This window comes from Leptopilina boulardi, unplaced genomic scaffold, assembly GCF_019393585.1.
Source record: "Leptopilina boulardi isolate dan_hultmark-lab unplaced genomic scaffold, ZJU_Lbou_2.1 LbouV2_30, whole genome shotgun sequence".
In the NCBI taxonomy this organism is placed as follows: domain Eukaryota; kingdom Metazoa; phylum Arthropoda; class Insecta; order Hymenoptera; family Figitidae; genus Leptopilina; species Leptopilina boulardi.
In genome coordinates this window covers 115,801-142,565 of record NW_026137863.1, presented here as the reverse complement: position 1 = coordinate 142,565, position 26,765 = coordinate 115,801, and the positions used below count along the sequence as shown (strand labels likewise).

Below are 26,765 nucleotides of genomic sequence, written 5' to 3'. Positions count from 1 at the left end.
AAATTTGTATATATGTCATCTGACGACACTGTGACCATCAAACGAGAAACTGTCCGGTTTTTCCCACCTCTCACCTATACCTAAAAATAATTAAATATTTCATTTCTTTTAATATTTATTACAATATCAATTTTTTTTTTCCAAAAAAAAGATTGCGAAAGAATTCTAAGATTTGTTTTTTTCATATTAATATAAAATATAGTATTAAAAAAGTAATAGAGAAGAAAATCTTTATACTTTTATTGAGGCCCTCGTCAACAGGAAATGAAAATGACCTTGCAGGTTTAAAACACACTCACTCTCGTGAGAATCCACTGACAAGACTAAAAGTCAGAATTGTTAATCATTGATTTTTAATGTTCGCGATTCATTTTTACTTGGAATAAAATTACTAATTATTATTCAATGCAAAAAAATAACAAAAACATTGAAGCATTGAATTAATCCAAAAAAAAAAAAAAATCATTTGAAGTCAATGCTTTTTAAATTTTTATCATTGTAAAAATACTTTTACTAATATAATTTTATTTACATACAAATATTAACAAATTTTATTTTATTTCAAATAAATTTTATATGAAAAAAAAAATTTATTTAATTCAAATAATCAATTATTATTATAATTATTATTATTATAATTATTATTATTATAATAATCATTATTATTATCAAATAAATATTTACTTGAATCAAATAATTTTTATTTGAGTCAAATTAAATGGTATTTATTTCAAATACAGAAATTATTTGTTACAAATACAATTTATTTAATTCAAAATTAAAATTATTCGATTCAAGTAAATATTTATTTGATAATAGTCAAGTAAACAATTATTTTGAATCAAGTTAATTTTTTTTTCAATTTATACTAAATTAATCTACTTTGTTTAATAATAATAAGAAAGGAATTTTTAATAAATAATCATTGAAAAACATTTTATTATTATTTAATTATTATTTAATTATTATTTATTATATAAATAATTAATTTAAATAATTATTTATATAGCCATTTTTTCATTAATTATTTACTTAATTTTTAATAATAATTATTTATTATTTTTACTAATAATTATTTATTATTAATAATTATTAATTACTTAATTTTTTAATTTAATTTTCATTTAATTTTTTTATTTACTTAATTTTTATTTAATTTTGATAAATTTAATAAAATTTAAATTCATAATCTAGTTCTTTCAGTATGGTAAATGAAATAAAATAAATTTCCCTAGATTCCTTAAACTTCCCCAGGAATATCATAGGGATTTTTTATTTTCTCTAGTTTCAATCCAAAAGTTACTAGATTAGGGTGTGACGTCACAGCCTTAATGATTAAGTGGCTGATAATTTTTTTGCTTTAAACGTTTGGCACCACTGATGTTACCACTGGTTACCACGTGACTCTTTGACACATGTGTGTGCTCCGAAAATAAAAAAATAAATTATAATTTTTAGTAAAACAAAAAAAAAATGAATAATACTATTGACAAAAGTGAAAATTTGTCATCAGTCGTTAATGAAGATAAACGCACTGGTAAATGTGCGATTAAACTAGAGTAAGACCAATTATTCAAATCTAAAATTCCATTTCAATTATTTAACCTTTAAATTTTATTTTAGTTTTATTATGAAAATTTTATTTACTCTATAAATTAATTATTAATTATAATTAACATTAATTAATTGATTTAAGTAGGAAAATTATTAATTTTCTCTATTTAAAAAAAAATATTATTAAATTTATTTTTCAAAAAAGTAGGGTTAGAAATAAATATTTTGTTAAATAAACAAAAATTAACATATATATTAAATTTTTTTTTTCCTCTTCATATATAGATTCATTGTTGAAGATCACGTGAGACAATTAAGTAAAGAATGTTTAACAATAAATGATAAAGAAAAAATTGAAAAAATTAATAATGAAGATGAACCACCAAAAAAGAAAATGCGCGAAGACGATAGAAGGGATAAATTAAAAGGACAAAATAAAGCACGACCACCACCATTTAAAGCGGCAAAGGAAAATAATTTATGTCCCTATATTTGTGATCAAGGTATTGATGAAATTGAAAAAAAATGTACAAATCAAAAATGTACATTTATGCATTCACGCATTGATTATATGAAAATAAAACCAAATGATATTAGTGAAGAATGTTATATTTTTAATTTAATTGGAAAATGTCAACGTGGTGCATCATGTCGTATGGGTTCACAACATTTAACAAATGATGGTTTTAATATAATAGACAAAGAGAAATATGAAAAATATCAACAAAAATCACCAACAGTTAGAAATCAAATAAAAAAAGATTTACAAGAAAAATTACGTAAATATAAATATAATTTTTCGAAAGCTGAAAAAATTGTTAAATTAAATAATCCAACGAAAAATAATGATAATAAAAAACAATCATTAGAAAATGAACCCATAATTAAAAATACTGCACTTAATTCTCAACTAGTTGATAGTAAAAAAGAAAAAGCAATTGGCGCAATTTTAGATACGGATATTATTAAATTATTACCAAGTGAAAAAAAGAAAATTGAATGGAAAAATAAAATTCTACTCAGTCCATTAACAACAGTGGGTAATTTACCATTTCGAAGAATATGTAAAGAATATGGTGCCGATATAACATGTGGTGAAATGTCATTAGCACCGAGAATATTAAAAGGTGCACAAGAAGAATGGGCATTAATAAAACGTCATGAGACAGAAGATATTTTTGGTGTACAAATATGTGGTAATAATCCCGGTGTATTAACACGATGCGCACAATTATTAAATCAAGAATCGGATATTGATTTTATTGATTTAAATCTTGGTTGTCCAATTGATTTAATTTATAAACAAGGCTCAGGTTGTGGTATGCTCAATAGAACAAATATTTTGGAAACTGTTGTTAAATCAGCATCACAAATATTAACTATTCCATTTACAATTAAAACAAGAACCGGCATCTATATGGATAAACCAATTGCACATAATTTAATGCCTAAATTTCGAGATTGGGGTGCTGCAATGATAAATGTGAGTCAATTTTTTTTTGGGGGTTTCGTGGCACAGGGCCAAAAGTCTTATTGTTTCGCTTTGGCGTCCGTCTGTCCGTCCGTCGTACATGGTAACCGTTTTCATAGCAATAGCAACAGTTACTATGGCAACAGTTGGTTACTATGGCAACAGTTGGTTACTATGGCAACCGTTACTATGGCAACAGTTAGTTACTATGGCAACAGTTACTATGGCAGCAGTTACTATGGAAACCGTTACTGTATGACAGAAGTTACTGTATGGCAGAAGTTACTATGGCAACAGTTACTATGGCAACAGTTACTGTGGAAACCGTTACTGTTTGGCAGAAGTTACTTTGGCAACAGTTGGTTTCTATGGCAGAAGTTACTATGGAAACCGTTACTGTATGGCAGAAGTTACTTTGGTAACAGTTGGTTTCTGTGGCAGAAGTTACTTTGGTAACAGTTGGTTTCTGTGGCAGAAGTTACTTTGGTAACAGTTGGTTTCTGTGGCAGAAGTTACTTTGGTAACAGTTGGTTTCTGTGGCAGAAGTTACTTTGGTAACAGTTGGTTTCTGTGGCAGAAGTTACTTTGGTAACAGTTGGTTTCTGTGGCAGAAGTTACTTTGGTAACAGTTGGTTTCTGTGGCAGAAGTTACTATGGAAACCGTTACTATGGAAACCGTTACTGTTTGGCAGAAGTTACTTTGGCAACAGTTGGTTTCTATGGCAGAAGTTACTATGGAAACCGTTACTGTATGGCAGAAGTTACTTTGGTAACAGTTGGTTTCTGTGGCAGAAGTTACTTTGGTAACAGTTGGTTTCTGTGGCAGAAGTTACTTTGGTAACAGTTGGTTTCTGTGGCAGAAGTTACTATGGAAACCGTTACTATGGAAACCGTTACTGTATGGCAGAAGTTATTTTGGCAACAGTTGGTTTCTATGGCAGAAGTTACTATGGAAACCGTTACTGTATGGCAGAAGTTACTTTGGTAACAGTTGATTTCCATAGCAACCATAGCTATTCACAAATAATGTTATTATAAATTATTTATTATATATAAAAATAACTTTTAATCTGAATTTAAAAAGCCACGAAACCCCATATAGATTCAGACGCTTTGCGTCTGCTTCTTTTCCTGATTTTTTTTTTTGAATTTTTCAAATAAAAATAATTTAATTTATTTTATTAATTGAATTTTGTTTGAAAAAATAAAAAAATTTACAGATTCATGGAAGATCAAGAGAACAGAGATACACAAAACTCGCCGATTGGGGATATATTGAAAAATGTGCACAAGCTGCAAATCCAATTCCAATTTATGGCGCAGGAGATATTCTATCGTTTGACGATATAATGAAAATAAAAATAAATTATCCAAATATATCAGGTGTTAGTATTGGTCGTGGTGCTTTAATAAAACCATGGATATTTCAAGAGATAAAGGAGAAAAAATTAATTGACATCACAAGTGGTGAGAGATTTGATATTTTGAAAAAATATACCAAATATGGCCTTGAACATTGGGGTTCAGATACACGTGGTGTTGAAACAACGAGAAGATTTATGCTCGAATGGATTTCGTTTTTACATCGGTAAAAATTATATTTAAACCCCCTCCCCCAAGAAAAAAAAAATGGGAAATTAATAAAAATTTTTTCATAGGTATATTCCAGTTGGAATTTTGGAGCATCCACCACAAAGAATGAATGAACGACCACCATTTTATCGAGGTAGAGACGAATTAGAAACTCTAATGGCAAGTTCAAATTGTGCCGATTGGATTAAAATATCGTAAGCATTTTTTTAGTTTGTTAATAAATTTAATTAATTATTAAATTATTAATAAATTTAATTATTAATATTTTTTTTTTACAGTGAAATGCTACTTGGAAAAGTTCCTGATGGTTTTCACTTTCTACCAAAGCATAAAGCAAATTCGTGGAAGTAAAAATTTTATTTTCATTTTACCTTCTATTTTCTAAATTACAATTTTTTTTAAATAAATTGGATTTTTCCTTTTTTTTTGTTAATAATGAATTGATATGTCGCCTAATGTTAAAACAGGCCACATACAATCACAACCACTTGCAATTTCTTTTGTAAATGGTTCCCAACAATCGTTTTCCCATTTTCTTCTAACCATAAATATAGTTCTACTTCTTTGTACACAATCAAATCCAGGATGTGCACATTTCTGGAAAAAAAAAGTGTTATAAAATTAAAAATTTGTTTTGTTTTTTTTTTTTTGCTAATAAAAATAAAAAAAATTCTCTCCTACTTGTTGTGATAATTGAATAGAATTAAAATTTCCATCATTGGGTGCATGATTTTTGCAAAAAATTTCATGATAATGAGGTGGTTGATATTCAAATATTGAATCTTCAAATTCAACTCTTCGCGTAACAGTTGCACATAAATTTTTATACTCCTAAAAAAAATTAATAATTTTAAGAAATTAGATTATTGTATAAAAAAAAAGAATAAAAAAATATTTTTTAACTTTACAGGAAAAATATTAATAATACCCTCATTGAATCACGAGCTCTTCTGTTTAAATCGTGTAAAATATTTCCATTTTCATCATAATAATTATCATCAATATCCTCGGATAGAAAAGCAATTGGAATTTTTGAATTATTTCTTTTATGATAATTATTAAACCATGAATTTGGAAATTCACTTTTTGTACTTGTTATTTTTATAATTATAATTATTTCCATTATCTAGAAAAATTTTTATTTTCATTATTTAAAAAATAAATTATTAGTTTTTTTTTGAAATCATTTTAAATATTTGACAAAAGAAACATGTATTTGTAATCACGTATATGTGTTCCTCTAATATCAATGTGTAGAAGGTAGTTATTTAATTGACAGAGCCTTGTTCTGACATATAAGTAGTTCAGTCGAAGGCGAACTTGGAATGATAAAACATCTTTTCTGACAGTGTGTAATATAAAAAAAAAAAATTTTACATAACTTGCCTATTAGTAAAAATTTTATGTGAATTTAACAATTTTTTCATTAAAGTAATTTTTTCTTTACTTTTACTAATCAAGTGTTAAAAAAATTTTTTTTTTTGAATACACTTTTTTGTGCTGGTGAAATTTCTCAGTTTTTTTTTTTTTTTATTATAATTCGAAAAAAAAATTTTGTGATATAACAATTTTACGAATTTTCCCATATTGAGAAGGAGGATTTTAATTACAATTGAATCTTTCAACCTTGATCTAATGGTCCAAGAAGGACGATGTTATCGAGGTAACATTGACATGTCAGCTGATCTGTTGTCTAATGGGTCCCTAAAGACTGAAAGGTAATTTGAGTTTTTTAACAATAATTTTTTTAACTATACTTAGAAAAAAATTAAAAAAAAAAAAATGATGAAAAATTATAAATATGCTCTAATTTAATTTTTATTCAATTAGCCAATGGAATGTTAAATTCAATTATATACAGTAATAAAATGCAAATTAGTTGTGCAAGAATAATTTGGTTTTCTGGATGACAGTGAGATTCTCAACAGTACCATCGCATTATTGAATGAGTTAATAAGCAATTGACCCCTGACCGAGTGGCTAAAGGTTTTATTGAAGATGACTACTAAACAAAGTTTAAAGGAACAAAGCATCAATTTTTTTTTTCTCTTTTTTTTTGCAGGCAAATTTAGGCATGCCTTGAATAATTAATCGACTTTAATGTTAATTATTAATTTGTTTACGATGAATAACTGCGCGCAATAATAATAACAAACAATAAAAATAATAATTATTATTATTTTTATTGTATATATTTTTTATTGTAATAATAATAATTATTATTTTTATTGTAATTTTTTTTTATTATATAGTAAAATTATTAAATAAATATAATATTATATAAATAATATATTATTATATTTTTTTTCCAAGGAAAAAAATCTTTACCTAGAATAGCGATAAGTTTCACTGGAACAGCGAAATATTTCATTAAAACAGGGAAATTTTTTGCTATTCTAGAAAAACATATCGCTGTTCCAGATAAATATTTTTTTTGTGTATAATATAAATAAATAAATATATATATATGGATATATAAATATATATATATATATATATATATTTGAAGATATGGTGAATTATTTTTAGAATCATAAGATGGGGTCTATCCCTTGATAGGAAGCTAAAAATAAATAGTAAGGACAATTCTGGCTCAATTTTTCCATTTAGTTATTTAGGTAACAAACGGTTATAATCGTCAATTTAGAAATATTTGCGTATGCCACTCAAAGGGTCCATCATTCCGATTTACAATTCCCGACAAAGAAAAAGAAGAAGTTTATCATTATAAATAATTTCTTTTTAGCAACAAAATATTTATTTTTTTAAACAAAACTAAATTTTTATATAAAAAATTTTGATTAAATTGAAATTTTTACTTTTAAATATTAAATTAACAAAAAAAGAATTAATATATAAAATATCACAGCTGCCTTCTTAGAGAAATTCTTTTATATTTTATACAAAAAGTTCATTGACCTTATCAAATTCTTTATAAATTGAGGGACGATAAATTTTTTTTTTCTTCAATTAAGAAGTTGAATTAAATTTAAATTAATTGAAATAAATAAATATTTATTTCAATTAATTGAAATTTAATTAATTTATTAAATTTAAATTATTATTAAATTTTTATTATTATTATTAAATTTATTAAATTTAATTAAATTTAATTAAATTTTTATTATTATTATTATTAAATTTATTAAATTTAATTTTTATTTATTATTATTATTTATTTTGCGACATTATTAAAGATTAAAAATTATGCTATAAAAAAAATAATTAAAAATAAAAAAATTTGGGAAAAATAAAAATTTTGAAATAATTTTTTTTAATTTGTTAATTATAAATAAATAAATAACAGTATCGGAAATTGAAAAAAAAAAAAAAAATTCTGATAATATGAGTGGCACTTTGTGTGTATCGTACGCTATACGATTTACAGCAAAGAAATTCTCGTTTCAGTACTACAGGCGCAATGAGGCAAAGAAAAGCAATTGGGCTGCTGGGAGCAGCGACACAGATATCTCACGATGAAGATCAGTTGAGATTTAAAGACAACAGATTTCTGACGACATTGGTTCGCGGTAGAAACAGGTAAGAATTTTTTGATTAGCATTTAAAGAATTGCGTCAATTTGCAACCACCTCGAGTACTTTGTTTATTTTTCTCACTCTACTTAACTCTCTCGTTATATATATACAATTTAAAAAAAAAAAAAAATTATCGCAGTTATTATTAAAAAAACGTATACGACATTTCATTTTTCAAATTATTTTCAATAATTATTTATAAATTAATATTTAATTATAAATAATTATAATTATAAATTTTTATTTATTTATAAATTAATTTATTAATTATAAATTTTTATTTTTTTGTAAATTAATTTATTAATTATAAATTTTTATTTATTTATAAATTAATATATTAATTAATTTATTAATTAATTTATAAATAAAAAAAATTTTTTAAATTAAAATCACATCATCTGTGTAATAAATAAATTGTTATTACAAAAAGAAACTAAAATTATTGTAATAAAAATTATAAAATATATATTATTTGTTATTTTGCATTAAAAATTTATTTTTTATTAATGTAAAAAACTAATTGTCCAATTAATATTATAAATAAATAAATACTTGACTAGAAATAATAATTAAAAGAAAATGAAAAAAAAATTAAATAAATAATTAAACGTAAAAGTACTGACGTTTATGTATATTTAACTCGTGTATTTATTTGAATGTAATGACTTTAAGTTGGAGAATACGTGTATATATGTATATATATATATATATATATAGATAAGAAGAAAACGCGTAGTAAATCTTGGAGTTTGTATTGTATTTCAACGTAATATGAATGAACTATTAATAATACAAAAAGTTTATACACGTGCGTCAAAACATGTAGTATTGTTAATATAATACCACTAATGTAAAAATCAATTATAAAAATTATATTTTTCAAAATTAAATTTTTTTACAAATAAAAAAAATTGAAAAAACTAAAAAATAATAAATAAACTAATAAAATAATAAACTAATTAATAAATTAATAAATAAATAAATTAATAAAATAATTAATAAAATAATAAACTAATTAATAAATTAATAAATAAATTAATAAATAAATTAATAAATAAATTAATAAATAAAATAATAAATAAAATAAAAAAAAAATTTTTATAATAAAGAAAATTATAAATTTTACAATGCGACCGATTGATTCGATTGAAATTGAAAGAGACCTCGAGAGAAAACGATCTGCAGGAATTAATTTAAATATCCACACACGTTATATAGCATTGATATAATGAAAAAAAAAATTGAAAATACAATGTCAATGATACCGCGGTAATTTATAAAATTGTTTTGTAGTCAAGGTTCTTTTAATTTAATCCCTTTATTATCAATAATATTAGGTAAACGATTTTTTCTCTCACCCCCTTTTAGTAATTTCGAATTCAAAAAACTTTATTGTCAATTTTTTTTGCTTTTAATATCAAACAACGGTTTTTTTTTTTTTTGTAAAATTTTATCAAAAAGAAAATCTTTTTTTCAGTAAATAATAAAATTATAAAAAAAAATTATTATTCCTATTAATTAATTATATTATCATTAATAAATTTATTAATTAATTGATTAATTATTAATAATAATTATATTGTTATTATATAATATATAAATAATTTAGTTAAAGTAACTTACAATTATTAAAATATTCATATCTCTGGATTCAGAAAAAAAAAAAATTTTTTTATATAATTTATAACTCAATAAATGATGAAAATTGAATAATACAAAACGAATTCTCTAAGCTAACTGACATTAATAAAAAGGACATGCAACAATATTGCTCGATTTTATGAAAATTTAATCAGAAAATATTGGAGGGATGAGATAGTAACTAAAGGAAACCGTGTTCGCGCGAGGGGTTAAAAAAAGAATAATAATAATAATAATAATAAAGCAAATATAATGACGCGTGAGGACAATCTGTATCAGATTTTTCGTGATGGTCACGCGATTTAATTGAATTCTCTAATCGTACTAATTGAAAACAATTGCGGTCACCACGCGCGCCGACCTATTGTCAATAAAACATTTAATTCAACCACTAAACTCTCACGTGCTTCTTGTTAATATATCCTCACCAACGAAAGCATTTCAATTTATTTCTTTTATATATATATATATATATATATATATATATATATATAATTTATTTATTTTTTTATTTTTTGTGTAAAAAAAAGAAAATTAATTTATATTAATCGAATTTGTTTTTAACTAAATTTTTATTTAATCCAATTTTTTGGGTTCCATCAATTATATTTTTAGTACCATTTTTGTAATAATACAGACAAAAAAATTATTTATTTTTCTCACAGCCTAATAAATATTTATTTGATTCAAATAAATTTCTATTTTTATTCTAATAAATTTTTATTTGATTCAAAGAAATTTCTTTTTGGTTCTAATAAATTTTTATTTGATTCAAATAAATTTCTATTTGATTCAAATAAATTTCTATTTGATTCTAATAAATATTTATTTGATTCAAATAAATTTTTTATTTCATTCTAATAAATTTTTATTTGATTCAAATAAATTTCTTTTTGTTTCTAATAAATTTTTATTTTATTCAAACAAATTTCTATTTGATGCAAATAAATTTCTATTTGATTTAGGTAAATAAATTTTTATTTAATTTAAATAAAAAAAAATTATTATAGCCGAAACAAGTAGGCTAGTACGCTGTGAGACAAATATACGTTTATTTAACACAAATATATTACTCTCTAAATCTGAATTAGTAAAAAAGTTTACTAATTTAAATTAGTGACTCACTTTTTGCTTCTCAAATAGTAAAATTTTACTAATTATTAGTAACTTTTACTAGTTATTAGCAACTTTTACTAATTATTAATAACTTTTACTAGTTATTAGTAACTTTTACTAAAAATTAGTAAAGATTTACTAATTATTAGTAATTTTTGCTAATAATTATTAAACTTTTACTAAAAATTAGTAAAGATTTACTAATTATTAGTAATTTTTACTAATAATTATTAAACTTTTACTAATTATTAGTAACTTTTACTAGTTATTATTAACTTTTACTAACAATAAGTAAAATTTTACTAATTCTAAAGCAAAAAGTGAGTGATTAATTTAAATTAGTAAACATTTTTACTAATTCAAATTTAGAGAGTATATTTGGTTTAAATAAAATATTTCTCTGGGTATAAAACTAATTGAAAATGAAACTTATCTCATTAAATTTTCCTCTTCAGGGGGGGGTAAAAATCAATAATCAAGTTTTAAATCAACATGTGAGTACACATGGATCCTTATCACATATATATAAATGACACCTACGTCTACGCTTTTTATATAGATATCGGAAGTAATTATACGTTATAATTCATTTAATAAAAATTCGAAAAGTCAATAATATTACATAAAAAGAGAAAATATTACTCTCTAAATCTGAATTAGTAAAAATGTTTACTAATTTAAATTAGTGACTCATTTTTTTCTTTAGAATTAGTTAAATTTTACTAATTGTTAGTAAAAGTTACTAATAATTAGTAAATGTTTACTAATTGTTAGTAAAAGTTACTAATAATTAATAAAATTCTACTAATTCAGAAGCAATTCTCAATTTACTAAAAATATAGAGTAAAGAACACTGTCTTACTTTAAGACATAAATTTAGAAAACACTCTTTAGTTTTCTCATTGGTTAAAAAAAATATCTAAGATCATTCGTCATTGGTCAAAATCTGACACCATAAAATATGTCTTGAAAGTGTTTTTGAAAATAATTTCCTTCTTTTTTTCTTTTTTTAATCTCATCTAAAATTTTTCTCCAGGAAAATATCTCCAGAAATTCTACCATCTTGTTCGCCAGGAATATTTCGGCAACGTTCATTCATGACTGTAACGGCGCCATCATCAAATCATCATAATAATCATCATCATAGTCAACATAATAAAGTGAAAACAATTGATGAGAAATTTAATACAACAAAAATTACACCTGCTCAGTGTGATCGTATCAATGTTTCAAGTCAGACGTCGTCGTCGTCGACTTCATCGTCATCGTATTCTTCATTAGAACAAATTTTCTCGCGTACAAAAGTATTCTCACGGGGTTCACTAAACTCCAGTAAACATTCACGCTTTGGTACGACACTGGCCAACAAAATGGCGTCAGGGAGCTCAACCACAGTCGTACAAGGCTGGCCAAATACCAAAGATGATTACGAATTAAAAGAAGTAATTGGTAAGTAGCTATCATTTTTATTTGACATTCAATTAATTTTAATCGAATGTCATCATTGTTTAGTGTTTTTTTTAGAAATAAAATTTATTCAAACAAATAAGAAATGTGAATTGCCGGGCCCCCCTTTTTATATATATATATATAGATATATACACTATATATATATATGCCACCTCGTACAACTCCGGTCCTGTACATATATACCAAGCAGAGCAGATGTATGACGTTTTTCCCTATATTCTGATCGGAGGATGTCGTCATTACATAAAATTATGATGCATTGACCGAATTTCATGATTTTCAAGTGGTGCGATTATGTGTCACAACAATGTGCGACACGTGGTTTATGTTGAAGAATGTTTTTCTGACAATAGACTTTTCAAAAAACCGGTACACTGTATATAACGTGACTAACCTAACCAATCTTTCGTCTCTCTACATATATATATATACATATAGTGCGGTCATGGCCGGTTGGAGCAGAAGAATTTTTAAAGTGTCAAATATAGAGAATCATTATCAAAATTTGGAAAAGAAAACTAAATTTTCTTATCAAAAGTTAAAAACGTGTTGTTACTGTGCACTAATGATGATATAAAAAAAAAAAAAATTTTGTGAATACTAGAAATTTTAAGTTTAATGACCTTTATAATCTTTTATTGTTATTTAACATGACCGTGATATTTTCAAGGTTACATATGTATTATAAATATATTATGTGGAATAAAGTGAAATATTTTATGAAAATTTATATAAATTGTACCTTTTATTTAATATTCCTTTAAGTTGCTCTCTAAATCTGAATTAGTAAAAATATTTACTAATTTTAATTAATGACTCACTTTTTGCTTTTGAATTAGTAAAATTTTACTAACTTTAGTAAAAGTTACTAATAATTAGTAAAAGTTTACTAATTATTAGTAAAAATGACTAATAATTAGTAAATCTTTACTAATTTTTAGTAAAAGTTACTAATAATTAGTAAAACTTTACTACTTGTTAGTAAAAGTTACTAATAATTACTAAAAATTTTAGTAAAAGTTACTCATAACTAGTAAAAGTTACTAATAATTAGTAAAAGTTTACTAATTATTAGTAAAAATTACTAATAATTAGTAAATCTAAATCTAATTAAACTAATAACTAATAATCTAAACTAATTATTAGTAAAAATTACTAATAATTAGTAAATCTTTACTAATTTTTAGTAAAAGTTACTAATAACTAGTAAAAGTTACTAATAATTAGTAAAAGTTTAATAATTATTAGTAAAAATTACTAATAATTAGTAAATAAATCTTTACTAATTTTTAATAAAAGTTACTAATAACTAGTAAAAGTTACTAATAATTAGTAAAACTTTACTAATTGTTAGTAAAAGTTACTAATAATTAGTAAAATTTTACTAATTCAGATGCAAAAAGTGAGTCACTAATTCAAATTAGTAAACATTTTTACTAATTCAAATTTAGAGACTAGTGAAAAGTGAGCTAATTTAAATTAGTAAGAATTTTTACTAATTTTTAGTGACTTTTTGCTAAAATTTTAGTTAAACAATTTAAAACTAGTAATATTTTACTAAAAAATTAGTAAAAATTCTTACTAATGTGAATTAGTAGCTCACTTTTTACTATAATTCACATTCAGAAAGAAAATTTATAAGTCACCAAGTGCACTAAGAATAAGTTATTTCAAGTGAAATTTCACTTATTTTAAGTGCTTATATACTATCTAAATCGAAATTAGTGAAAAGTGAGCTACTAATTCACATTAGTAAGAATTTTTACTAATCTTTAGTAAAATATTACTATTTTGATTTAGTAGTTTAAAATTTTTTTTTACTAAAGTTTTAGTAAAAAGTGACTAAAAGTTAGTGAAAATTCTTACTAATTAAAATTAGTAACTAAAATTAGTAATTAGTAACTTTTCAACTAATTCAGATTTAGAGTGTATATTAGCAACATTTAACTTTTAATAAGTGACTCTCTAAATTAGAATTAGTGAAAAGTGAGCTACTAATTTAAATTAGTAAGAATTTTCACTAAAATATTACTAGTAGTTTTAAAATTTTTGACTAAAATTTTAGTTAAAAAATTCACTAAAAATTAGTGAAATTTCTTACTAATTTAAATTAGTAGCTCACTTTTTCACATAATACAGATTTAGAAAGAATATTTCATAACCATAACTTTATGCTCCGAAATATAAATTTTTTTTTTTTTTATAAAAGACCTTATCAGCAGTTGATCAAATACATAAATTTCTATACCATATGACAGGAAAATTAATTCTTAAAGAAAATAAATTTATATATGTTTCCAAATTTTTTTCAAATGCTAATAAAGAAGCATAATGCTTTTGTATCACAAATTTTTTTTTTTACCAATTTCTAAAAAAAAAAGATGTGTAAAATTTTATTTTCTTTAACTATTAATTATAATTACTATAAATCTGATTAACTAATAAGGTTATTCATAAAAAATTATGTATTTCAAAACTAATTTAAAAAAAAAACAATTTATCTTCTAAATCATAACTTATCGTGGAACATAAAAATTGAAAATAAACGAATAAAAAGTGACAAAATATTTCCATTACTTAAGCATCAAGAGAGAGAAAAAGAGATAAGAAAAAAATGTTAATTTGTATTTTGTACTAAAAAGTATATCTATTTATATTATTTGACAATTAACTTCAAATGACATTTGTTAAAATTTAACTATTGTATTATATAAATTTAAAAAAGAAGATTTAAACGTCTATAAATCAAATAATTTTTTAACTGAATTAAATAAACTGTATTTGAACCAATAATTTCTGTATTTGAAACAAATACCATTTAATTGACTTCAAAAATTATTTAGTCCACGTTAATATTTATTTGATAATAGTCAAGTAACGGATTATTTGAATCAAATAATTTTTTTCGATGCAGAAAAATTTCGCAAAATTTTAAAATATATTAATATGTACTTTTAAAAATTATAGTGTATACAAAAATATTTTGTTCCTATTTCGTGAAGCTTTTAACAAACGTGTCGGATAGAGGACAAGTGGATCAATTAAATTATTGTACTCTTATGCGTAATACAGTGTCAACCCGCACAAATGTGTGAAATAGCATATATTTCAAATACTCAAAATGAATTATAATATACAATTACATTATTTTTATAATAAAAATAATAAATAATCTATCATTTTTAAATTCTGCATTAAGAGTATGAATAAAAATCAAAATTTTATATTATTCAAATATATAAGAATTAATTTTTTCAAAAGGTGTTGGAGCTACTGCCGTTGTACATGCTGCATTTTGCATTCCACGCCAAGAAAAATGTGCAATCAAAAGAATAAATTTGGAAAAATGGAATACAAGTATGGACGAGTTATTGGTAGGTGAATTTTGTAAATTCTTTTTTTCAAAGAAAAAAAAAAAAAAAAATTAACTGGGAAATAATTTTTTTTCTGTAATTTCAAATATAGAAAGAAATACAAGCGATGTCTTCCTGCAATCACGAAAATGTAGTCACGTACTACACATCGTTTGTTGTAAAAGAAGAATTATGGTTGGTTTTAAGACTTCTTGAAGGTGGTTCTCTACTTGATATTATAAAACATAAAACACGAACATCAAATTGTAAACATGGTGTATTTGATGAAGCAACAATAGCAACTGTACTTCGAGAAGTACTCAAAGGTCTCGAATACTTTCACAGCAATGGACAAATTCACAGGTATTCAAAATTTTTATACCTTTTTCTGTTATATTAGGAGTAATTACAAATCCGTAAAATCCTATAAAATCCGTTGCTATGATAACCAATGGCATGGCAACCGTTTCCATAGAATCCGGTGCAATGGTAACCGTTGCTATAGAAACAGTTTCTATAGAATCCGGTGCTATGGCAACAATTTCTATAGAATCCGTTGCTACAGAAACAATTTCTATAGAATCCGTTGCTACGGAAATAATTTCTATAGAATCCGTTGCTTTGGAAACAGTTTCTATTGAATCCGTTACTATGGAAATCGTTGTTATGTTGGCCAATGCCATGTAACCGTTGTTATAGAAACAGTTTCTATAGAATTCGTTGCTATGGTAACAATTTCTATAGAATCCGTTGCTACGGAAACAATTTCTATACAATCCGTTGCTATGGAAACTGTTGCTATGGTGACCAATGCCATGTAACCGTTGCTATGGAAACCGTTTCTATAGAATCCGTTGCTATGGTAACAATTTCTATAGAATCCGTTGCTACGGAAATAATTTCTATAGAATCCGTTGCTATGGAAACCGTTTCTATAGAATACATTACTATGGAAACCGTTGTTATGGTGGCTAATGCCATGTAACCGTTGTTATGGAAACAGTTTCTATATAATCCGTTGCTATAGTAACAATTTCTATAGAATTCGTTGCTACGGAAACAATTTCTATACAATCCGTTGCTATGGAAACTGTTGCCATGGTGGCCAATGCCATGTAACCGTTTCTATAGAATCCGTTCCTTTGGAAACAGTCTATAGAATCCGTTACTATGGAAACTGTTGCTATGGTAACAATTTCTATAGAATCCGTTGCTACGGAAACAATTTCTATAGAATCCGTTGCTATAGAAACTGTTGCTATGGTTGCCAATACCATGTAACCGTTGCTATGGAAACAGTTTCTATAGAATCCGTTGCAATGGTAACTGATGCCATGGAAACCCTTTCTATAGAATTCGTTTCTATAGAATCCGTTGCTTTGGAAACAGTTTCTATAGAATCCGTTACTATGAAATCCGTTTTTATAGAATCCGTTACTATGGAAACTGTTTCTATAGAATCCGTTGCAATGGTAACAGTTGCTATGTAAACAATTCCTATTGAATCCGTTGCTATAGTATCTATTACTATTACAACCGTTGCTGTGGTAACCAATACCGCAGTAACAGTTCCTACTGTATCCATTACTATGGTAACCAATGCCAAAGCAACAGTTGCTATAGTAACCGTTGCTATGTCCAAAGCGTCGTTATATGAATTTCGATCCTAAACCAGAAAAATATTTCATTCATAATTTGAACTAAATTTCTAGGGATATTAAGGCTGGTAACATTCTACTTGGCGAGGATGGAACAGTACAAATTGCAGATTTTGGAGTAAGCGCATGGCTAGCAACCGGTAGAGATCTCAGTCGACAAAAAGTTCGACATACATTTGTTGGAACACCATGTTGGATGGCACCCGAGGTCATGGAGCAGGTGAGAGAGGAAAGTTACATTCCAATTTCTTGGCCTGCATAAAGTCATTTTCAAGAAAATTTTTTAAACCAATTTCTAACTCTCTTTTTTTTGGGATAATAGAAAAACTTAGTTTTGTTGATAAAGTTAAAAATACAGGCAATGAAATGAAATATTTGTTCTTTAATAGAATAATTATGAATATAATTTAATGACAATTGTCTTACAGGATCATGGCTATGATTTCAAAGCTGATATTTGGTCGCTAGGTATAACTGCTATTGAAATGGCTAGTGGAACTGCTCCCTATCACAAATATCCACCAATGAAAGTGCTTATGTTAACATTACAAAATGATCCACCAACTTTAGATACCGCTGCCGATGATAAGGATCAATATAAAGCGTATGGTAAAACATTTCGAAAAATGATAGTTGATTGTTTACAAAAGGATCCAACAAAAAGGTGATTTGAATTTTGATTTGATTTTAAAGATTTTTATTCTTTTTTTTTAAGACAATATTCTTTTAGACCAACAGCAACGGAGCTTTTGAAGCATCCATTTTTCAAAAAGGCGAAAGATAAAAAATATTTACAACAAACACTAGTTGCAATTGGTCCAAGTCTTGAGACTCGAGTTCAAAAGGTAATACTGCTTTTAATATATAATTTTAATAGAAATTTTTTATATTTTAAAAATTGATTTCGCCAGGCATCAAAAAGGCAACCGGGTACTTCGGGTCGTTTACATAGAACTGTAACTGGCGAATGGGTTTGGTCATCAGAGGAAGATAGTGGAGGTTCTAGTGGCGAGGATGGTAAAGAACCATTGCCAGTAAATAATATCGAAAATGTAAGCAGCGATGAAGAAGTTCCCGATCCTGAGGATTATTATGGACAAGTGAAAACGGCTCAAAGTCATTTGACCATTCAAGCAGCTGAACAAAATGCTCCTATCAATTTAGTTCTTAGACTGCGGTATGATTTTTTTTTCTCTCGTTAGAATTTTTTTTTCTTCTAATTTACATTTTGTGCGAAAACTAATTAGAAAAATTTTCTATTTTGTTTAGAAATCAAAAACGGGAACTTAATGATATAAGGTTTGAATTTGCTGTTGGCGTTGACTCTGCAGAAGGAATTGCTGCAGAATTAGTTGGAGCGGGTCTAGTCGATAGAAAAGATATTGTCGTTATAGCAGCTAATTTACAAAAATTAATAGACACTTCCGGTGAAGTTCGAACAGTAACATTTCCTTTAGTAAGTATTTAATTTTAATTTTAAAAAATTTTAATTATCCTAATTAATTAAATTTTCTAGAATTCCGGCTATGCTCCAAATGAGGTACCAGATGACAAGGCATTAATCGGTTTTGCGCAAATAACAATTACTGACTAAATTCTTCTCTCTTTTTTTTTTGTTGACAAAAACTCGAATTTTCTTTTGACTCCAAAGTAAGAAAACAAATTTAGTCAATGAAGCCGCGTAACGACGCTTTTTTCGGGCATATTAAGAAAGTAAAAATTTTTGAAGCTTTTTTTAAAATTTCGTATAAGAAAGCATTCGCACTTTCGATCGGCTTTACAATTTAGACTATTATATAATTAAGAAAAAATAATGGCTGTAGTTTCATATATATATATATTTATATATATATATATTAATAATAATCAACTCTTGTAACATTCGTATTAAAATAATGAATGTAAATATTAGTGATAATAGTAATCCGCTTTTAGTGTCAAAATGTCCAGAGAATGAAGAACAATTTGAGGCCTTAGTGTTTAATAAAAAAGAAAAGAAATTTTGCGAGTAAATTAAAAAAAAAAGAAACACTTACAAAATGAAGATGAAGATGAAGATTGCATCTCACACTGAGTCCTAAAAAAGAAAACAAATACTTACTGTTAAAAAGAAAAGTATTAATAACAGTGGGTATCACGTTTTTTTCACTGCGCACTTAATTTTGCAAAAGTGAAAATATCAATCATTTCGTACTTAATTGACTCTCATATTTTTTCTATTTTCAGCAATTAAACATTGCAGTACGATATACGACTTTTGAAATCTATTATCTATTTTTTACTATTTTGACTTTTGTTATTTTTTTTTCTCTCACATCAGTAACATTTGTTTTCTAATGGTATATTTCCGAGGAGCAATATGTTTAACATAAAAGCAGTACCAAAATGTTTATGTAAAAATTTGTCATTAAAATTTTTGATAATATCACACGTTATGTGAATTTTTTCTTGTATAATTATTTTTATATATATATGTATTGCGGTATTTTTATTAAATATAAATTTTTATTGTTATTCAAAATGTATAATTAAATTATAAATATTGGCATAAAATGCTGTTTTTGTTTTAAATTTTAAAAAAAAAACTAATTTATATATTTATATATATTTGTAATAATCCTTGAGATATACCTTTTATTAAAAAAAAAAAAAAAAGCAAACAAAAATTACGATTACTGCAATGTACTGCTCAGAATATAATTATAGTAACGAATTTACTTGTAAATAAGACTTTATTCTTTTCATATATACATAATTATTTAATATATATGTTAAGAACAAAAGTCTTAATCGATATCTATATTGTCTATTAGGAATTATTAATTTATATAATTATATAAAAAAAAACAACTTTGCACGATAGATATATTATTGATTTAAGTAAACGACGAATGGTAATTATGTAATAAATACGAACTGATAATTTAGTGTAGTTATATTTCGAAAAAATGGCACTACTTCCATTGAATTAACATAATTATAGTCTTTGACAATTATTCTAGAAAAAAAAAAAATAGAAAATTAATTTTTCATAAACTAATAATAGATTTCCAAAAAAAAAAAAGTGTTCTTTTTTTATATTAATGCATTTAGATAGAATTTAAAAAAAAATGTATGTGTGCCTTATTCGAAATTTGTTTATTATATATCCTAAAAAATAGAATCTTCTATCAAAATCGCAATTTTTATTTGAAAAATTTTTTTTTCAAAAAAAGTATTTTATTGACTTTTTTTTTTTAGCAACCATTTTAACGTGAAAATATAATATGGAAGTCACGTAGAAGATTTGTTGTGGTATTTTGTATTTTATATTTATTTCAAAAAAAAAAATGTCGTTAATTAACAATTGTGTTAATTCTATACTATTAACTGGTTCGAAAAAATTGAATAAATTTTTTCTCTTTGAGGTAAGTTTTTTTTTTTATTTGTAGAAAAAGAAATTGAAAATTATTTTTTGAGGTTATGTTTCAAATCATTTCCCACACATAACCTAAAATTTAAATTATTCCCTCAACATTAAAAAAAAATATAAAAGGGCACCGACATTTAAAAATAAAAAATTAATTTTTTTTTTCATTAAATATATGTATTACCAAAAAAATTATAAATTCTTGTATTGCGCGAATATGGAAATTTATATTTCTGAGAAATGTCATTAAATTGATTACGACATTATATATATATATATATATACTAAATGATGAATAAAATTTTAATATTAAAAAATTGTTTCTTGAATTAAAAAATATTACCTTGTTTTTTTTTTAATTTTCGAAATAAATTTAAGAAAATAATTTCTTTAAATTATAAAAAATTGTAAAAAACAATTTTTAATTTAAACAATCCACAAAATGACAATTATATTTTTTTTATAAATATAAATTTGTCATATTTTTGCAGGCAGCTGTTTATTGGGCTGAACAGGGTCATCGTGTTTTTTATTTTGGGCCCGAAAAATTGCAATCTTCACAATTCATGCATCATGACAGAAGTAACCCAAACTCCGAAGCTTTCAAAATGATGAGATTTATGTAAGCAACGTTTTTCGTGTTTATTTTTATATTTACATTTATCATCCAGCAATAAACGCGGGAGTTTCTATATAAAAAGAAGGGAGGGGGGGAGGGAAATTAAAATTTCAATCAAATTATTTTCATAAATAAAAGTTGTAAAATTCAAAAAAAATTCATCCGCGAAAAAGAAATAAAAAAATTAAATTTTCCTGCTTGAGATTTTTTTTTTTTTAAAGAAGAAGCAAAAAAAAAATTGTATAGAAACAGAATCCTCAGAATCCCTTTAAAAGATGTTATATAGAAGAAACATGCCTATATGCGGACAAAGAAAGGGATTTCTCGTACACAATTTTATTCTTCAGAGGCGTCACTAAGTCTGGGGTCCTTTTGCTAAACAGGGCCTCAGCTACAATTCTAAATCAGGATTATAATATATTTTTCTCAAGGACAAATGATCAAAAAAAAAAAAGTTTTCTTAAAACTGTTTTTCCCAACTATTAGAAAAAATTAGATAAAAAATATTTTCCCTGTTTTTTTAAAAAAGGCAGCTAAAAGAATTTTCGTTTTTTTTTTTTTTTTGCAGATATGTATCGAATTATGAGGCACTAGTTGAACAATTAGTGGATGTTCACACTATTGCACCACCACCTTCTGTATTGTTAGTCGACGATTTTGATAATTATATTCACGATTCTGATATTAAGGAAAAAAAAGAGGTACATATTGCAAGATTATGTGCACTTTTATTCGATACAATGAACACATGTGCCGAAATTCTCGAGCGTAAGGTTCATATTTTTATATCAATTTCATCGGAATTAAATTTTATCCATCAAATTTATTTCAATAAATTTTGGACAATCGAAGAAGAAAATGAAAATATTGTCAAATTAAAACAAATTGGAAATTCTAAAATTTACGAATATCGTAAATTTGACAATAATAATATTATTTTAAAACAAATTATCTACGATTAAATTTTTAAATATGTTAATTTTTGCTAACAAATAAAAAAATAATATGAAAATGTTTTGTAGTTCCATTTTCTGCCACTAGATGCTTCTCTCTCAGAATTATATAAGAATCGAAATATCAAATTATTTTTTTAATATAAAAAAAAATATTTTTTTACTTTAAAAAAAAAGTATTTTTTTACTTTAAAAAAAAAGTATTTTTTTCTCATTAAAAAAAAAATGCAATATTTCGCCCATTTTTACAAATTCGTTCTGCTCACTCTTGGGACAAGTAGTGGAACAACGGTTCCAGGGGTTTTACTGGGAGGGAGTGAGGGACACCCCCCGCATACCTAACCGAACAGGTGTGCCAGGTTGAACTTAACATCGCAGCCAAGTTGGCGGCAAACCTCTTAAGTTAAATCCCTTCGTATGAGAGAGAGAAAAAGAACAGGGACGCAACCATCTTACTCTCATATTTTTTTTTTTTTTTTTGATTATAATGGAAAATTAAAAAAATAATTTTAAAAATTCAATTAAAAAAACTTTTAAACTAAATTCAAATAAAATGAATTAAAAAGAATAAATAAAAAATTATTTTTACATTCAAAATATTTTCAAATTTTTTTTTTTTTTTTGAAACTATACATTATATGAAGTGAGATTGTTTGCATTAAATACTACATTCCAAAGACACCAACAACCAGTTATATATATATATATGTATATATATATGAATCGGATTGGAATCCTCTGTGACTCATGAAATATTTCTTGCTTAAATATAAAATCATCGCACAATAAAAGTTAAATATGTGTGCTCATTTTACCGTTAAATGGACGATCAAAATTTTTTTGCGCACAATGTTTCAAAAAAAAAAAAGAAAAGTATTTTGATAATTTATATATAGATATATACGTTTAATGGAGAATTTCTATTGAGAGAAATTTAATTGAATTTTTAAAAAAGGGCCGAAACTCCGTTGGACCGAACAAAAACTTGTCCGAAGATTTAAAAAGACCGAATTTTAATATTTATCCGAAACTTTCACTTGCCCGAAATTTTAAAACTCCATTCGACTGAACAAATATTTGTCCGAAGATTAAAAATGCCGAATTTCCATTTTTTCCGAACTTTCACTTGCCCGAAATTTTAAAACTCCATTCGACTGAATAAACGTTTGTCCGAAGATTAAAAACGCCGAATTTCCATTTTTTCCGAACTTTCATTTGTCCGAAATTTTAAAACACCGAAACTCCATTGGACCAAACAAACATTTGTCCGAAGATTTAAAACTCCGAATTTTTTATATTTTTTGACCAAAACTTTTCAGCAGTTCGAACAAATGAAAGTTCGGTGAAATGGAACTTCGGTCTAATAGAAATTCAGTTAAAAAGAAATTCTGTTAATTAACATTTTTTTTTAATTTTCCGTTACTAAATTTTGCTAAATATAAATTTTAAATTAAGTTCAAGATTACTTTTTAAAATAAATTTATTATAAATTAATTAATAATTAAATTATTTAATTTACAACAAATATATATAAATTAATTAATAAAATGTGTAAAAAATATTACATTAATATTAATATTACTTTTTAGTGAAATATTACTTTAGACAATTTTATTTTTTAATTTATATAATGCAATTTAATAATTAATAATAATAATAATAATAATAATAATAATAATAATTTAATAATTATGTCTAAAGTAATCAATAAAAACTAATTTTTATATTATAGAAAGAAAAAGAAATTTTTAATAAGATAAAACTGTGGTGAACATAACCTGTAATTCGTTTGCTTCCATTCCTTCCATTTCTTCGTGACGCGTCACATATATTATACACTCAAATATTTAAAATAAACAAATTTTTAAGAATCACAAAACAAATATAACACTTTATAACACACAAATTGTTAAATATTTATCGATTTTAGATCGCGTATTGCCAGCACGTGTACGCAGCTGATCGGAAAGACTACACCATGATCTGCGCTGTGCTTATGGCGTTGATTTCACGCGCATGCGTATATGCATTTATTGAAAATAACCAAATAATTTTATTTAAATGAAACAAATTGCATTTTACGAACCAAATTATTTTTCAACTAAAGAATATACTTCAAAAAAAACACGTGTATGGTACTCAAATAATATAATAATATATAATAATTATAATATAAATATAAATCAAATATAAACAAAATATTAATAATAAAATAATTACCAGTAAATATATTTGATTGAAAACTGCTTCTAATCGCGTAATATAAACTAATAAATTTTAAAATATTATATTAAAGTTTATGTTTTTAGGTTATATAGAAAAAATGTGTTTTGACAACAGAAACGGTACTGCCAACTTAAAATAATGGCGCTAAATTTCAAAATTGAATCACTAATTAAATAATATTTTTTACTTAAAAATATTCGTACTGGTAAAAAAAAATCTTTCCATTATTAGAAAAAATAATAACTAAAATAAATTATTATGTTAAAGTAATTATTATGCATTTTATTGGAATTAATTAAATTTTTTGAAATTAATTAAACTTTTTAATACACGGAGGTTCTGCGTATTTCTGGCAATTTTTACTCTAGAAATAATATAGTAAAATTTACTATTTCCGGATTAATTTTTACTATTTTAGAAGTAAATTTTACTATTCTAGGAGTAAATTTTACAATTTTCGAAGTAAATTTGATTATTTCTGGTGTAAAAATTTCCAGCAATGGGCAGAAAATATTTCTGGCAATTATTACTCAAGAAATATAGTAAAATTTACGATTTCCGGAATAATTTTTACTACTTTAGGAGTAAATTTTACTATCCTAGGAGTAAATTTTACTATTTTCGGATTAATTTTTACTATTTTAGAAGTAAAAATTTCCAGAAATGAGCAAAAAATATTTCCGGCAGTTTTCACTCTAGAAATATAGTAAAATTTACTATTTCCGGAATAATTTTTACTACTTTAGGAGTAAATTTTACTATTAATGGAGTAAAAATTTCCAGAAATGAGCAGAAAATATTTCTGGCAGTTTTCACTCTAAAAATATAGTAAAATTTACTATTTCTGGAATAATTTTTACTACTTTAGGAGTAAATTTTACTATCCTAGGAGTAAATTTTACTATTTTCGGATTAATTTTTACTATTTTAGAAGTAAAAATTTCCAGAAATGAGCAAAAAATATTTCCGGCAGTTTTCACTCTAGAAATATAGTAAAATTTACTATTTCCGGAATAATTTTTACTACTTTAGGAGTAAATTTTACTATTAATGGAGTAAAAATTTCCAGAAATGAGCAGAAAATATTTCTGGCAGTTTTCACTCTAAAAATATAGTAAAATTTACTATTTCTGGAATAATTTTTACTATCTTTGGAGTAAATTTTACTATTTTCGGAGTAAATATTACTATTATTGGAGTAAAAATTACTATTTTCGGAGTAAATTTTACTATTAATGGAGTAAAAATTTCCAGAAATGAGCAGAAAATATTTCTGGCAGTTTTCACTCTAGAAATATAGTAAAATTTACTATTTCTGGAATAATTTTTACTATCTTAGGAGTAAATTTTACTATTTTCGGAGTAAATTTGATTATTTCTGGTGTAAAAATTTCCAGAAATGCGCAGAAAATATTTCTTTTAATTTTTACTCTAGAAATATAGTAAAATTTATTATTTCCAGAATAATTTTTACTATTTTAGGAGTAAATTTTACTATTTCTGGAGTAAAAATTTCCAGAAATGCGCAGAAAGTGTAAAAGTTATTTTATTCTTTTTTTCTATTTTTCTCCGTGTAGGGTAACTATAGGGTAATTAAACTGTTTAGTTAAGTCAAATAAACCTTTTTCATTGCAAGTGGTAAATAAGGGAAAAATTTAAAAAAAAAATTTTTTTAGATATAAAATACTAAAAAATATCTATTTAGAAAAATTTGTAAAACCATAATACACACTTGAGGAGTAGTGGCAAAACGAGGAGGAGCAACAGGACAAAAGAAAACATCAACACAAACGCGGATAGTCAATCCATTTTCACACCTGCGTCTCTAAAGAGTGAGAGAGAGAGAGAGAGGGGATCTGTTATGGTCTTCCTTCCGAAAGGACGACCTAACCTTGATGTTTTTGCGATTTGTATCGTCATTAATACATACACATACAAACATATATATATATGTATATAGAAGATATCAAGAGGGAAGATCAAGGATAAAAGGAGAAGAGAAGAGGCGAGAACAGAAAAGACCAAAGAGATGAAGAAAAGAAAAAGAGAGAGCGTGAGAGCGAGAAAATTATCGTCGTTGAGAGAGAGAAAGAGAAAAAAGGAGGCTGCGGCGGGGTCCATCTCTCTTTTTCAAGAGAGAACGGTTTCTCCCGGAGCAAAGGAGAG

General features: G+C 24.8%; 5 protein-coding genes across 5 annotated transcripts in view; 3 read left to right on the top strand and 2 right to left on the bottom strand.

The window, feature by feature from the left end:
- The window catches only part of LOC127282384 (glutamate receptor 1), a 283,556-nt gene extending 259,053 nt beyond the window's left edge, over positions 1-24,503 (bottom strand). Inside the window, exons 1-2 of the mRNA XM_051306583.1 lie at positions 24,152-24,503; positions 19,429-19,469 (exon numbers count right to left, since the gene is read on the bottom strand). The gene's annotated coding sequence lies outside the window, so the exon portion shown is untranslated. The remainder of the gene's footprint in view (positions 1-19,428; positions 19,470-24,151) is intronic.
- LOC127282386 (tRNA-dihydrouridine(47) synthase [NAD(P)(+)]-like) lies at positions 1,381-5,298 on the top strand. The gene is made up of 5 exons (XM_051306585.1): positions 1,381-1,559; positions 1,840-3,037; positions 4,246-4,613; positions 4,684-4,812; positions 4,897-5,298. The coding sequence occupies exons 1-5, from the start codon at positions 1,474-1,476 to the stop codon at positions 4,967-4,969; spliced, it is 1,854 nt and encodes a 617-aa protein (XP_051162542.1). The 5' UTR covers positions 1,381-1,473; the 3' UTR covers positions 4,970-5,298.
- Positions 4,961-9,810, bottom strand: LOC127282401 (uncharacterized). The gene is made up of 4 exons (XM_051306612.1): positions 9,778-9,810; positions 5,547-5,744; positions 5,300-5,449; positions 4,961-5,215 (listed from the first exon to the last, which is right to left on the bottom strand). Exons 1-4 carry the CDS (start codon positions 9,793-9,795, stop codon positions 5,048-5,050), a joined length of 534 nt encoding a protein of 177 aa, XP_051162569.1. The 5' UTR covers positions 9,796-9,810; the 3' UTR covers positions 4,961-5,047.
- On the top strand, positions 6,194-19,421 carry LOC127282385 (serine/threonine-protein kinase OSR1). The gene is made up of 11 exons (XM_051306584.1): positions 6,194-6,336; positions 8,027-8,158; positions 11,948-12,360; positions 15,643-15,755; positions 15,847-16,097; positions 17,447-17,612; positions 17,821-18,056; positions 18,123-18,237; positions 18,304-18,569; positions 18,662-18,848; positions 18,909-19,421. Exons 1-11 carry the CDS (start codon positions 6,254-6,256, stop codon positions 18,984-18,986), a joined length of 2,040 nt encoding a protein of 679 aa, XP_051162541.1. The 5' UTR covers positions 6,194-6,253; the 3' UTR covers positions 18,987-19,421.
- Positions 20,623-22,433, top strand: LOC127282400 (uncharacterized). Its single transcript, XM_051306611.1, has 3 exons — positions 20,623-20,799; positions 21,293-21,423; positions 21,989-22,433. Exons 1-3 carry the CDS (start codon positions 20,722-20,724, stop codon positions 22,380-22,382), a joined length of 603 nt encoding a protein of 200 aa, XP_051162568.1. The 5' UTR covers positions 20,623-20,721; the 3' UTR covers positions 22,383-22,433.
- Positions 24,504-26,765: the final 2,262 nt, after the last annotated feature.

Coding starts and splice junctions, on each gene's coding strand:
- LOC127282400 (XM_051306611.1), top strand. CDS start 20,722: ATGTCGTTAATTAACAATTGTGTTAATTCTATACTATTAACTGGTTCG. Junction 20,800..21,292: donor ATAAATTTTTTCTCTTTGAG/GTAAGTTTTTTT, acceptor ATATTTTTGCAG/GCAGCTGTTTATTGGGCTGA. Junction 21,424..21,988: donor TTCAAAATGATGAGATTTAT/GTAAGCAACGTT, acceptor TTTTTTTTGCAG/ATATGTATCGAATTATGAGG.
- LOC127282385 (XM_051306584.1), top strand. CDS start 6,254: ATGGTCCAAGAAGGACGATGTTATCGAGGTAACATTGACATGTCAGCT. Junction 12,361..15,642: donor CGAATTAAAAGAAGTAATTG/GTAAGTAGCTAT, acceptor TTTTTTCAAAAG/GTGTTGGAGCTACTGCCGTT. Junction 18,849..18,908: donor GAACAGTAACATTTCCTTTA/GTAAGTATTTAA, acceptor TAAATTTTCTAG/AATTCCGGCTATGCTCCAAA.
- LOC127282401 (XM_051306612.1), bottom strand. Junction 5,450..5,546: donor GAGCTCGTGATTCAATGAGG/GTATTATTAATA, acceptor AATTTTTTTTAG/GAGTATAAAAATTTATGTGC. Junction 5,216..5,299: donor CTATTCAATTATCACAACAA/GTAGGAGAGAAT, acceptor TTTTTTTTCCAG/AAATGTGCACATCCTGGATT.
- LOC127282386 (XM_051306585.1), top strand. CDS start 1,474: ATGAATAATACTATTGACAAAAGTGAAAATTTGTCATCAGTCGTTAAT. Junction 1,560..1,839: donor AAATGTGCGATTAAACTAGA/GTAAGACCAATT, acceptor CTTCATATATAG/ATTCATTGTTGAAGATCACG. Junction 4,813..4,896: donor GCCGATTGGATTAAAATATC/GTAAGCATTTTT, acceptor TTTTTTTTACAG/TGAAATGCTACTTGGAAAAG.